The sequence below is a fragment of the Globicephala melas genome, chromosome 1 (genome assembly GCF_963455315.2).
Source record: "Globicephala melas chromosome 1, mGloMel1.2, whole genome shotgun sequence".
In the NCBI taxonomy this organism is placed as follows: Eukaryota; Metazoa; Chordata; class Mammalia; order Artiodactyla; family Delphinidae; genus Globicephala; species Globicephala melas.
Window position 1 is genome coordinate 146,130,109 of NC_083314.1, and position 13,501 is coordinate 146,143,609.

Sequence of the window (13,501 nt, forward strand, 5' to 3'; positions counted from 1 at the left end):
TTCGAATATTGAATAAACTAGGTCTCAGGTTCCACCAACTTGCACCACAGTAACAGCAGAATTAGGACTAGAAATCTAGTTCTCTGCCTCTCATTATGCCACAATACCTCAAACTTTGTGGCTTTTCTATAATCAGAATCTGCTTCCACTTGGATAATACCTGAATGAAATTTAAAATTCCCTAAAATGTTTTTCAATAGTGTGACCAACGTTTAGCTCACAACATTTAGCTATAAAATATAGCTGACAAAGTTATCTACCAAGTTTTATATTTTTCAGTTTGAATAGCTACAGACAGCTCATTTAAGGCTAATCTGAGCCTCAAAATTCGGCCTTTAGCAAACTTCCTAAGAATTTTTTTTCTAAGAAATTCTGATAAAATTTACCTGAAATATAAAACTGTTTGAAAATTTATGGAACTCAAAATTTTGTGGGAGATGAATGTCTTATATAATTTTATTTCGAGCAGGTCATAAAAAAATGATCTTTTTCCCAGTGCTGTGTTTATCATTGAAATTTCCACAATGAGGAAATATGAAGTGGAGATCATTGCTTACATTGTTTTATTAACAATGAAAACAAATATAAGGAAATAAATCAATACTGCATTAATTCTGTACTATTTCAAGGTAATCTGATTCAAATATTTTTTTCTTAGTCACAAACAACTGTCTTATATGAAGCAATGGGGGAGAAGTGAAACTGTCCTTTTAGAAAATCTGGAAAATAAGCTCTGGAAAATCTTTTGTCAATCCAGAACACTTAATCCAAATACAGTATAGTTTGTAACATAATTTTAATGTTCAGCTGGTAATCAAAGCATTTATTAAATTTTTTCAGAACTAATTGAAACATTTGCATAGTTTAGCAGCCTAAAATCTCATAGATTTAGAGCTTAATGCATAACAAGAATTGAAAAGATTATGAAGATTCAGCATAATCTTGAGCCAATGCTGATCAAAGAAAGTATGTAAGACAAAAAGGCCCTTAGGAAATGTTACCCTGTGAAGTGCCACTTGTCCTTAACTGGAATTTAACACAAATCTCTAAAGATGAAACTCCATCAGAAGTAGCACAGTAATTGCAGCTGGGCATGCCAGCTACAGCATCCTAGCCTGTATGTGTGTTCTTTCTGCCTCTCTCAAGTGCTCTTAAATCTCTCAGATCACTCAGTCTCTCAACCTTCCCCCTCGCCTGGCCCCCCTTTTCTCCCCTTCCCTTTAGTCCTTCTTCTCTCCCTCCTCTGTTCCTCCATCCTTCTCTCTCTGAGAAAACTGTGTCCTTCATTTGATTCATGATGACCATAAATTCATCTGCATCATTTTATACTTAGCTATATTTTGTCATTCAGCTTTCCTAGAATACTAATTTTTTAAAAGAATCATTTTTACTTTTGCTTTGTGTACATTTCTGATTTTTTTTCTTCCCTACAGAATTGTCACTTAAAATTTTAATTAAATAAGACCATCAATAAAGACAGTAGAATTTTTTAATCTCTGTTAATAAGACCATTATTCATTATGTACTTCTGCTGTCTTATCACTTGTCTTTCTTCCATATAATGGTAAAATCTGCCTGTGGTTTCAGCACTGATAAACATGGAATTATTTTTGAAAAACTAATTTGTTTTCACTTATGTTGTTGTTTAGTGATTATGGTTTAACATGAGGTTCTTTTGGCTTACTTTCAGAAACGCTGTGAATTTAGCTTTTGCATCGGAACAATCAAACATTAGCCAAATATGGTTTACGTTGTACCCTCTCAGCCAAGTTCTTTCTGCATTAACCAGTTTATTCTATGACAAGTTGCTTAACAGATGTCATTCTGGGGAGAACAATGAAGCCAAATACTTGTGCAATGGCTAACATTACTCTAACTTTGATCACTTTTGTTCAGCACATCAGTCTGGCGTTGTGCTTTATACCAACATAACACTATAGCCAGAACATGCTTTTCAGGCTTAGAATAGCAAAGGAATGTTATTCATTCAGCGCAGTTACAGATGAGTTAATGAAAGAAGAAAAATACTGTTTATTTCATAATACCGTGTTGTTGTGTTTTGGAATTAAGGTGGAATTTAAAGAATCTCACTCCAGAGTTATTTGTTTATATACTCAACTCATAGTATTTGTGTATATTCTCCAATGCAAGGGTAGCCTTGCCACCTTTCCAACAGATGTAAATATTTGTCCTGCCTTCCCCTCTACCTTCAAAATAGCTGCTGACCCTTGGCTTATCTAGACAACATAATTAAAACTAACTTTAAGAAAGGAATTTTTTGCCTTGAGGCCTAAAATTTCCTCATACTCCTTCTGTCCTCTCACTTTTTTATTAATAAACAATAATAATAATATTTTGTGTGTCTGGAACACCTTTCCCCCTAGAGCACCAATGTTTAAGCGTGACAGAATAGTCCTAGCTAGTGGAAGTGGTAAGAGGTTAGATTGCATTTGGTTAAATTGTTGGGTTGATAATGACTAATGAAAATTTCCATACTTGATGTGACTGACCATAAACAAAATACTGCATGGTAGACTGGCCATTGCTAAGAATCTGTGAAAAAAAAGCTGTGTGTTTGAATTGAGTGGGGATCAAGCCATGCCCCCAAGCGCCTCAGTTCTCATTTACCAAGTCTTTTTTCACAGGTGTACATTAGAGATAAAAATAGATTAAGTTCTGGGTTTTGTTTTGTTTCTTTCTTTCCCCAGTGAATATATTTCTCTCTTTCACTGGAAGGGTAACTTAGATGTGTTTATGTATAGTAAACAGTAATGTGATACAAAATGCTGTAATTGGACAACATGATACTTCAGACTTCTGCATTTTAAAAACATGAATGAATGCTGCTTGTTTTCCACATTGAAGTCATTATAGAACTTATTATGTGCAGCATTTCAAAATTAGCTTCATTGTTACAGCAGGGTAGCCCCAAAACTAGCCTGAAGAGTTAGCTAAGGTGGATGATCTCTTCATTCTTACGATTTGATAATTTATTTTATTTGTAAATATGGAATGAAAGAGAATTTTTGTAATCTATTTAGAAAAAAAATCTAAAGAAAGATATGATAATTACTGGGTAAAGGAGTTTAACCTTCCAACACTTTATTCTGAAAAATTACTTACCTCTTCTCCTTTTAAAGTTAAAAGGTATTGGGAATTCCCTGGCAGTCCAGTGGTTAAGACTCTGCACTTTCATTGCTGTGGGCGCAGGCTCGATCCCTGGTTGGGGAACTAAGATCCCACCAGCCGCGTGGGTGTGGCCAAAAATAAACAAACAAACAAATAAAGTTAAAAGGTATAATGTTACTTTTGAGAGAAACAGTTTTTTAACTTTACCAGTATTTAAAATAAAAACTATCATTACTATATTTTCTTTTGGGGAAGGGCCTAAATAGCATATTAATGGATGGCTCTCAGCTAATAAATATTCTATTGAAATAGTTTCTAATTTGGAATGATTTCAAAGAAATAACCCTTTGCTGCTTTATTAATAAGTTATATCTTTGAAACGTACATAAAACAATGAAGGAAGCTTCAGGTTTTTCCTTCCACCCCCTTGGAAAAAAAACTAACATCCTTTTCTGTCCCACTTAGAAACTAGAAACGTATCTTTTATTTGAACCATTGCATATCTTGAGTCATTGTTAAAATTAAATAGATTATAAAAATGTATAATTATAAATTAGGTCATGTAGTCTGTCCTACATGAACTGTGTACCTGAAGTTTCCTGACTGAAAAGAAACTTGAAGCCATCCAGGAACATAAAAATAATCAGCGGGGTGGGGTGGGGGGTTGTTTCTTGAACTATTATTTCATCTAACCTTGGTTTAAATTTGGTTTAGATTTTTTAATAAAATTTTTATGATTTGTGTTTTTCTAGTTTCAGATTCTTGTTTTGAATCTCGAAAACAGAGGAAACACAGTGTATCACATAAATTGACTGGCAACTAACATAAGTCATGTGGAAACCCTATTTTAATTGTTCTTTTTCTTTTTATAGGTAAAGAGAAATGTGTATGACCTTACGAGTATCCCTGTTCGCCATCAGTTATGGGAGGGCTGGCCAACTTCTGCCACAGATGACTCCGTAAGTGACAGTTGAGTTGGCAGTTTAATATCCTCCTCTCTCTTTTGCCACTTTCAGTCTAATTGGCACTGATATTAAGCAGAATCAAATGCTTTGAATCCATTGGAAGAATTTTATAAATCAAATAATGTTGAGGATAAGACGAATTGTAATAATTTGAGTTCACTTGCAGAACTGGTGTCATAAGCCAAGTATATCAGCATTCTCTTGGTAATGTTACAACATCAATATCAGGAACTTGATGCTGCTTAATTTGACTTAAATTTTTCCTTGATTAAAAAAATACAGATATTCAGATATTACTAATGAAATGTCCCAAACACAAAAATTTTTTCCCTAAATTACAGGTACTTCAAAATCAACCTAATCATTTTATTTAATTTTAAAACTGCATCTCCCATAATTAGACCTGTACTTTAAAAAGTTACTTTTTATAGTTAATATTAATAGCACTCTATTCTTAAACACACTCATAATTTTCACTACCATAAAAAACTGGAAGAAAAGACCTAGTCTGTAAGTTTTAACTATTATTACATCTACTCATAATAATTTTCCTGTTGTAAATTTTGAAATGTTTCCTATCTCTGTCCTGTTTCCAGCGATTATTATTTTCCAAGAGAGTAAATTTTATCATCTGAGGAGGCCATTTTGGCTACTTTTATCATAATCTTGGTTGTTCTAACCAGATACCCATTTTTCTTTTAAAGTAAAAAATTAGAATGTTTCAATAATTTTGAAGTAAGTCTTATTTTTAAAGTAAATAGGGCTAAAAAGATGTTAAGACTTTGTAAACATCTTCTAACAATAAATACCCAAGTAATGATTATGGCCAAGAGTTTAATTACCTTTTTCTTATTTTCTAGTAAATATTACATTTCTATCTGGATAATAATTACTACTCCTCTCTCAGCACTACCATCATATACTTTAATCTAAAGGAATTCTTTGTGGAAGACAGAAACATTTTTGAACAATCTGTTTATGTAGATGTCACTTGAGTCTAATTATTCCACAGTCTAAACACTGTGCCTTTGAAAAATGTTTTATGGATTATGAAACTTTAAAAATAATGAGAAGATAGCAAAATTTGTTTTTTAAGTGAACCCTTCAGAAAAAAATTATTTGTGTATAGGCAGTTACATTTATTTATAAACAACTGATTTTAATATTGACATTATAGTATATCATTAGAGTTATTGGTTGGTTGTCCATGGCTAAGTAGTAATGATGTGGTTGTTGTTTTTAGTTTGTTTTTTCCCCATTAGACTGATAGAAAATGTGATACATTTATTTTTATAAAATTAAGAGAGTAACATACATAAATGATAGCTTTCTGTTTACCTGAGAAGACGTGAGGAAACCAGAAATGTTCTTAGCGTTGTCTAATAACCTGCTACAATAAATAATAACTTTAATAGAAGAAAATAATTAAGATTGAGCATGTCACTTAAATTCTCTGAGTTTCAGTTACCTCACTGATCTGAAGAACTGTAATGAGGATTAGCGATAATATATATATATATATACAGTATTTGCCTCATAGTAGACACTCAGTGTCTACTCTGTAACATAGTACCTTATACATTTTAGTTGTTAAAGCATTGACTTGAGCATTGACTTGAGTTGGCACTGTCTCACATTTTAATGATCTCACATTTTAATGATCTTTATTTAATTTTTTACCAAAGAGTTCTATGCAATTTCATTACTATGGGAAAATATGGAAAGCATCTAAAACTTACCATATGGAAGTCTGTGATGCTACCTGGTACTATAAGTCATAGCAGACACAAGAGGGAATCTCCATTAAGAAGCTTGATTCTTATTGCCTCATTTTTCATATTTCCACCTTGTCCCAGAACCTGTCAAGTGATGCCTGCCTATACCTCCCCAGAGCATATGTTGCCACATTGGCAGGATGTTGCCTTGAGCTTCATGATTGATACAACAAAGATGTTTAGGGCCAAGCTGCTTTTAATCGGTGCCATAGCAGATCCACTAACTCCAGTGCTTGAGTTTTGGCAAAAATTGCTTATAACTGTAGTCTTTTAAGGAGTTTCTAGCCAAAGAAATGTCATGAAACCTTTCTTTCATTAGGACTATAAAAACTCATAAAGCTGGTGCTTGTAATCTATATTGTTGCAGGCAATGATGGTGTTTTTATACTTATTTAAATCACTCAAGTGGAGGCATCTGCTACAAAATAAGATCGTCCTCACAGCTTAGGGTATGAATTGGGTACAGCTGAGAAATGTCAGCTGTGTAAACAGCCTGAAATGTGTTACCAACAAAAATATAATTAATTTCTTTCCAAGACTATGTGCCATAACTGAATATTTAGGATGGTTTAACTTTCAGAGAAAGCACCTGAACATTTTCTTCCCAGTGCCAGCATAGAGGATTGGTTATAAAGGTCATTAAAAGTGAGGTTAGTTTGTGCTTTTCCTGCTCAGTTGCAGAAATTTGTGTGGCTTTGAATATATAGTAGCTTTAGATACCAGTGGCTTCCATGAATTGATAGAAATATCTTAGATCAAGAAGTTACTATAAGTGGTGCTGGGAAAACTGGACAGCTACATGTAAAAGAATGAAATTAGACCATTCCCTAACACCATACACAAAAATAAACTCAAGTTGGATTAAAGGCCTAAATGTAAGGCCTATAAATGTAAGGCCTTACACTATAAATGTAAGGCCAGACACTATGTTTCCTCTTAGAGGAAAACATAGGCAGAACACTCTGACATAAATCATAGCAAAATCCTTTTTGACCCACCTCCTAGAGAAATGGAAATAAAAACAAAAATAAACAGATGGGACCTAATGAAACTTAAAAGCTTTTGCACAGCAAAGGAAACCATAAACAAGACGAAAAGACAGCCCTCAGAATGGAAGAAAATATTTGCAAACGAAGCAACTGATGAAGGATTAATCTCCAAAATATACAAGCAGCTCATGCAGCTCAATATCAAAAAAACAAACAACCTAATCCAAAAATGGGCAGAAGACCTAAATAGACATTTCTCCAAAGAGGATGTACAGATTGCCAACAGACACATGAAAGGATGCTCAACATCACTAATCATTAGAGAAATGCAAATCAAAACTACAATGAGGTGTCACCTCACACAGGTCAGAATTGCCATCATCAAAAAATCTGCAAGCAGTGAATGCTGGAGAGGGTGTGGAGAAAAGGGAACACTCTTGCACTGTTGGTGGAATGTAACTTGATACAGCCACTGTGGAGAACAGTATGGAGGTTCCTTGAAAGACTAAAAATAGAACTACCATTTGACCCAGCAATCCCACTACTGGGCATATACCCTGAGAAAACCATAATTCAAAAAGAGTCATGTACCAAAATGTTCATTGCAGCTCTATTTACAATAGCCAGGAGATGGAAACAACCTAAGTGTCCATCATCGGATGAATGGATAAAGAAGACGTGGCACATATATACAATGGAATATTACTCAGCCATGAAAAGAAACAAATTGAGCTATTTGTAATGAGGTGGCTGGACCTAGAGTCTGTCATACAGAGTGAAGTAAGTCAGAAAGAGAAAGACAAATACCGTATGCTAACACATATATATGCAATCTAATTTTAAAAAAAAGGTTCTGAAGAACCTAGGGGCAGGATAGGAATAAAGATGCAGATGTAGAGAATGTACCTGAGGACATGGGGAGGGTGAAGGGTAAGCTGGGAAGAAGTGAGAGAGTGGCATGGACATATATACACTATCAAATGTAAAACAGATAGCTAGTGGGAAGCAACCACATAGCACAGGGAGGTCAGCTCAGTGCTCTGTGACCACCTAGAGGGGTGGGATAGGGAGGGTGAGAGGGAGACACAAGAGGGAGGGGATATGGGGATATAGGTATACATACAGCTGATTCACTTTGTTATACAGCAGAAACTAACACAACATTGTAAAGCAATTATATTCCAATAAAGATGTTAAAAAAATAAGAGCAAGCAAAAAAAAAAGTTAGTAGTTTGGGATGGTGGAAATGTTCTAAAATTAGATTGTGGTGATGGTTGCACAACTCTGTAAATTTGCTAAAAATCGTTGAATTGAATACACACAAAAAAGAGTAAATTTTATGGCATGTAAATTATACATAAATAAAGCTGTTTTTTAAAGGAAGTTAGTGAAGAACTAGATTAAAATACTTTTTCATTTACGTTTTTATGTTGCATGAGAAATAACTTTGCAGTAACACAGAAGGTGTTTTCTTCAATGTACTTCTCATTAACCTTTGACTTAGCAAACAGGACAAAGAAATAGACTTCTTATAAGTAGATTCTGGTATAATCTTGAGTCTCCTTCAGACCTGATAGACTACAATCTTGACATTTTCAGTACTACTCAGTGAAGTTAACAGTCATTTAAAACATTGTTGCCCCATCTGTCTTCAGAGTTAAAATATTTTCTTTGCTTGTAGTTGTACTCTAATGGGATATGGGATACTGTATGAATTGTCAATAACTCTTTCAGTTCCTTTTGCACTCTTTCACCAGGGAAATAGGTATCTAAAGCTTCACCAGTGGGGGAATGTTTTCATGCTGTGACAGTTCAGCTGTGAGAACGAGTAGTTGCGAGCAGACGAAATCTTTTTACACTTTAACAAGGACACTCTTGGTTTCCAGAGAGTGGAAATAATTTTAACACTGTGAGTTATGTCAAGGCACCTTATTATAATGCAGACAATTTGAATATATGTAGCTTTTAAAACTCCAGGTTTTAATAATACTTATACAATGGAAGAAAAATCCTTCAGTTTTTAATACTTTTTTGTTGTGCCCCACCCACTTTTTTCTTTTGAGATTACTAATGGTCTTCTGTGGTTCCATCATTGGCTAAGGAATCTTCATTCAGAATTTGAGAAATTAAGAATTTTAGGACCAAAGGTCTTTAGACATGTGTTAGGAGTCACAAAGCTACTTACTAAATATTAAATATTTTCACATTGAAAATGAGATCATTTATAAACAGAATCATTATACAGTGGCTTTTCTATGAAATAAAAATAAAAAATCATACACATGACTTATTCCTTTGTTTTTTAATTAAAAAGAATTCATGAATGAGGAAATGTCATCTACTTTGATCCTTCTGATGGAGACCATTTTCTCCTGTAACTTCTCCCTGATGATTTGTGTTTGGCAGGTGTCAAATTATAAACATTCCCCTGATACTAAATCCCCACCCTCCACTTTATAGGAGCTGCTGTCCCAGTACGGACTCTCCCTCTTACCACATACCTACCAAGCTATAGTTACCTACCTACTAAGTAAACTCATAACCTCTACTATAGTCATTCCATCCATTGCTGAAAGGTTAATATTTCTGAAGCGCAGAACAAGTCACATTCAGCCTTACTTATCTTCAATGGCAACCCAATACGTGCTTATGTCTGTACAGATTTTTATGCTGTCATTTAAAACCTTCATTCTTTAGTCTGAAACTTCCCTTCTAGGTTTATTTTCCCATACAGACCTGGAGTAATTGCTCAATAAATATTTCTTGAATAAATGATTGAGTATGATACCACATGTATCTCCACTTTAGCTAAATATTCCTTTTGCTGTTCTTCAGACATACTTCATGCTCCACTCTGTTATTTAATCATACTGTTCCTTCTACCTAGAATACCTATAGCAATTATCTCCTTTCTTCAAGACCTTTCCTTAAGAAACTTTGCCTATATCCCTCTTCCCATGCCACCTTCTTCAACCATCTTCTATTTGTTTTTCTATTTAAATTATTTTTATTTTTCCTTATTTTTGTTCTTTCCTTCCTTATTCCTCTCACCTGGCTCCATTACTTACCTGACTAACCACAAATAACTTGATTAAACCCTTTGGGTCTCAGTCTCTGTAACCATAAAACACAAATAATACTCACAGAGTTTCATGAAAACTAAGAGTCAGTAGTTACAAATATAGTTACTCCTGCATTTATTTTGAAGATTGAGGTAGTCTGTACTAGATTAATGTCTAATATATGGCTGACCTTTGGCTATTACTGTTTCTTTCATCCGTCTATTCATTCACTTGACATTTGTGTAACAACTCTTATAGGCCAGTAACCACACTGGCCCTTAAAGTTGCAAGCATGGGGTTCTATTCCTTTGCAAAGTATAGTGTGAGACAGATATATAAACAGTGGCAATTGAAGTTCATGTAAATGCAGTGGGATCATAGAAGAGGAAACAACCAATTTCTCTAACAGATGGGGTGGAGGAAAAATGGCTTCCCAGAGAAAGGAACCAAATGTCCCTTAAGTTAAACAAATTACACAAACCTAATTATATTTTAATTTGTATACTTGTGTTCCTCCCTTTTGTAAATTCTAAAAATTGGGAGTAAGAAGTCTCTTCCTCATTTTTGTATGCTCTGCAGGATCAACTGTAGTTTGTTTTTTTTTTAAACATAGTGTTTTATACATTCACCCATCTGAGCTGTTCAGAGCTCCATTAAGTTGACATCTATGACAATAAACAACTAAATGATGAATTGGTATGATTATAGTGACTTGATAAAGAAGAGAGTGACTCGTTTGAGAATCAGGTTTATTTTCTTTCTAATAAAAATTATCAAAACTCGATATTTCTTTATTGGTAAGTAGAATAACAAATTTAGGAGTGGGGGAGCCACTACACTGAGCGAATTTTATCAGCATATGTTTAATTGTGTGTGTGAGAGAGAGAAACAAGCAAGCAGACAATCCAAGTTCATCAAATCCCAGTATTGCTGTCATTTGGATAAGTTACTTATCATATGAATTTCATTTTCCTCATCTGCAAAATGAAGATGATGTTAATACCCTTGAAAGTCTATTTTGAAGATTAAATGAATTAACATAATAGTTTGAACCATATAAAATTTCTATTTTTAAAGGATAAAATGGTTGAATATTAGCATTTCCACATGGTTTTACCTAATATGTAAAGCACATAACATAGTGCAGGGTTTGGCAATTCATCCCAAACCCTACTCTCCATCTGTTTTTGTAAATATTTTTTAAAATATATTTTTTTATTATTTATTTGGCCACATCGGGTCTTTAGTTGCAGTACGCAGGCTCTTCATTGCAGCGTGTGGGCTTCTCTCTAGTTGTGGTGCACAGGCTCAGTAGATGCAGCACCCAGGCTCTCTAGTTGTGGCGCTTGGACTCCAGAGTGCGCGGGCTCAGTAGTTGTGGTGTGCAGGCTCTCTAGTTGTGGTGCGCGGGCTCTAGAGTGTGCAGGCTTAGTTGCCCCATGGCATGTGGGATCTTAGTTCCCCGAGCAGAGCTTGAACTCACATCCCCTGCATTAGAAGGCAGATTCTTAACCTTTGGACCATCAGGGAAGTCCTGTAAAGATTTTTTTAACACAGGTAAAAATGGTATATAACATTATATTAGTTCAGGTGTACAACATAATGATTTGATATTTGTATACACTGCAAAGTGATTTTACCACAATAAGTCTAGTTACCATCCATTATCATACAATTGACCCCCTTCATCCATTTCACCCACCCTCCAAACTCCTTTCCCTCAGGTAACCACCACTCTGTTCTCTGTAACTATGCATTTTGTTTTGCTTGTTCACTTGTTTTTTTAGATTCCGCATATAACTGAAATCATATAATATTTGTCTTTCTCTATCTGATTTATTTCACTTAGCGTGTTACCCTTAAGGTCCATTCCTATTGTCACAAATGGCAAGATTTCCTTCTTTTTTATGGCTTAGTAGTATTAGACACACACACACACACACACACACACACACACACACACACACCCCACATCTTCTTTATCCAGGCATCCATCTATGGGCAGTTAGGTTGTTACCATATTTTGGCTATTGTAAATAATGCCGCAATGAATGTAGGGGTGCTTATGTCTTTTTTGAATACTGTTTTTGTTTTCTTTGGATAAATACCCAGAAGTGGAATAGCTGGATCATATGGTAGTTCTGTTTTTAATTTTTTGCAGAACCTCCATACTGTTTTCTGTAGTGGCTGTACCAATGTACATCCCCATCAACAGTGCACAAGGGTTCCCTTTTCTCCACATCCTTACCAACACTTGTTATTTCTTGCCTTTTTGATAATCTCCATTGTAACAGGATCTAAGGTGATATCTCATTGTGGTTTTGAATTGCATTTCCCTGATGATTAATGATGTTGAACAGCTTTTCATGTGCCTGTTGGCCATCTGTAGGTCTTCTTTAGAAAAATGTCTATTTGGATCCTCTGCCCATTTTTTAGTCAGATTGTTTTTTTGCTGTTGAGTTGTTTGAGTTCTTACTATATTTTTGATGTTAAGTCCTTATAGGATATATGATTTGCAGATATTTTCTCTCATTCAGTAGGTTGCCTTTTCATTTTGTTGATGGTTTCCTTTGTTATGCAGAAGCTTTTTAGTTTGATATAGTCCCACATGTTTATTTTTACTTTTAGAGTCAGATCCAAAAATTCAGCACCAAGACGGTTGTAAATAATGTTTTATTGGAGCACAGTCACACCATTTGCTTATGTATTGTATACAGCTGCTTTTACACTATAACTATAATGGCAGGGATGTTTAGTTGCAACAAAACCACATGGCCCCCAAAGCCTAAAATATCTACTCTTTGGCCCTTAACAGAAAAAATTCGCTAACCCCTGGTGTAATATCTGGCATTTAGTAGGCATTCAACAAACACTGGCTCCTTTTCCCTTGTGTAAGCACCTTCTTTATATCACCTACGCGTGCAGAATCAGAAGCATTCTTTGAGTAGCTTCAGGGTCACCTTATGCTATTTAAATTACTTTCTTAGCCTGTCCTAGGTCAGACAGATTCAGGCAATCTTTGGACATTTTCATTGGCTTTTTCTTTATTTGGCAAGGTCATGGATAATGTTGCTTCTAACGGTGGTGAGACTCAGTAGCTTCAGAGGGTTCACTGCCCTTGTCAACATATAGAGTCGTTTACAAATAACACAGGCAAAGACTAAACAGACAGAAAGAACAGCTTTGAATGCAGTAGAAGAAAGTTTAAGTTTAAAAGGAATGGAAAGTTTTGAAATGGGCTATACCCTGAACAGTGAGAATGAGAAGTTCGAGAGGGTGGATGAAGCAGTCAAGGGACATATTTACTCGATAAATATAAGGGAGAACACATGAAAGTGAGCCCTCAACAGGAAATTTGCAGGCATTAAGATCTGATGATGTTAATCTTGATTTCAGTTTATTAAAATCTGAAACATGAAGACTACTGCTTCTGCCCATGAAGGGGTAACTGCTATGGGAATTTTCTTCCCTCTGTAAACAACTAGAAGACTGGATAAAATATGTGAAACAACTGTTTTCAGATATTAGACAACAGGTAGTTCAGGACTGTGAAGAAGGAAGCAAATGAGCCCTGCCTGGAG

At 34.9% G+C, this 13,501-nt stretch overlaps 1 protein-coding gene across 4 annotated transcripts in view; it reads left to right on the plus strand.

Annotated features, from left to right (window-relative positions):
* FAF1 (Fas associated factor 1) overlaps positions 1-13,501 on the plus strand; it is a 499,298-nt gene that overhangs the window by 309,323 nt on the left and 176,474 nt on the right. For all 4 annotated transcript variants that reach the window (XM_060305721.2, XM_060305705.2, XM_060305724.2 and 1 more), the window contains one exon: positions 4,002-4,088. In XM_060305721.2, the coding sequence (XP_060161704.1) occupies positions 4,002-4,088 (87 nt within the window). The remainder of the gene's footprint in view (positions 1-4,001; positions 4,089-13,501) is intronic.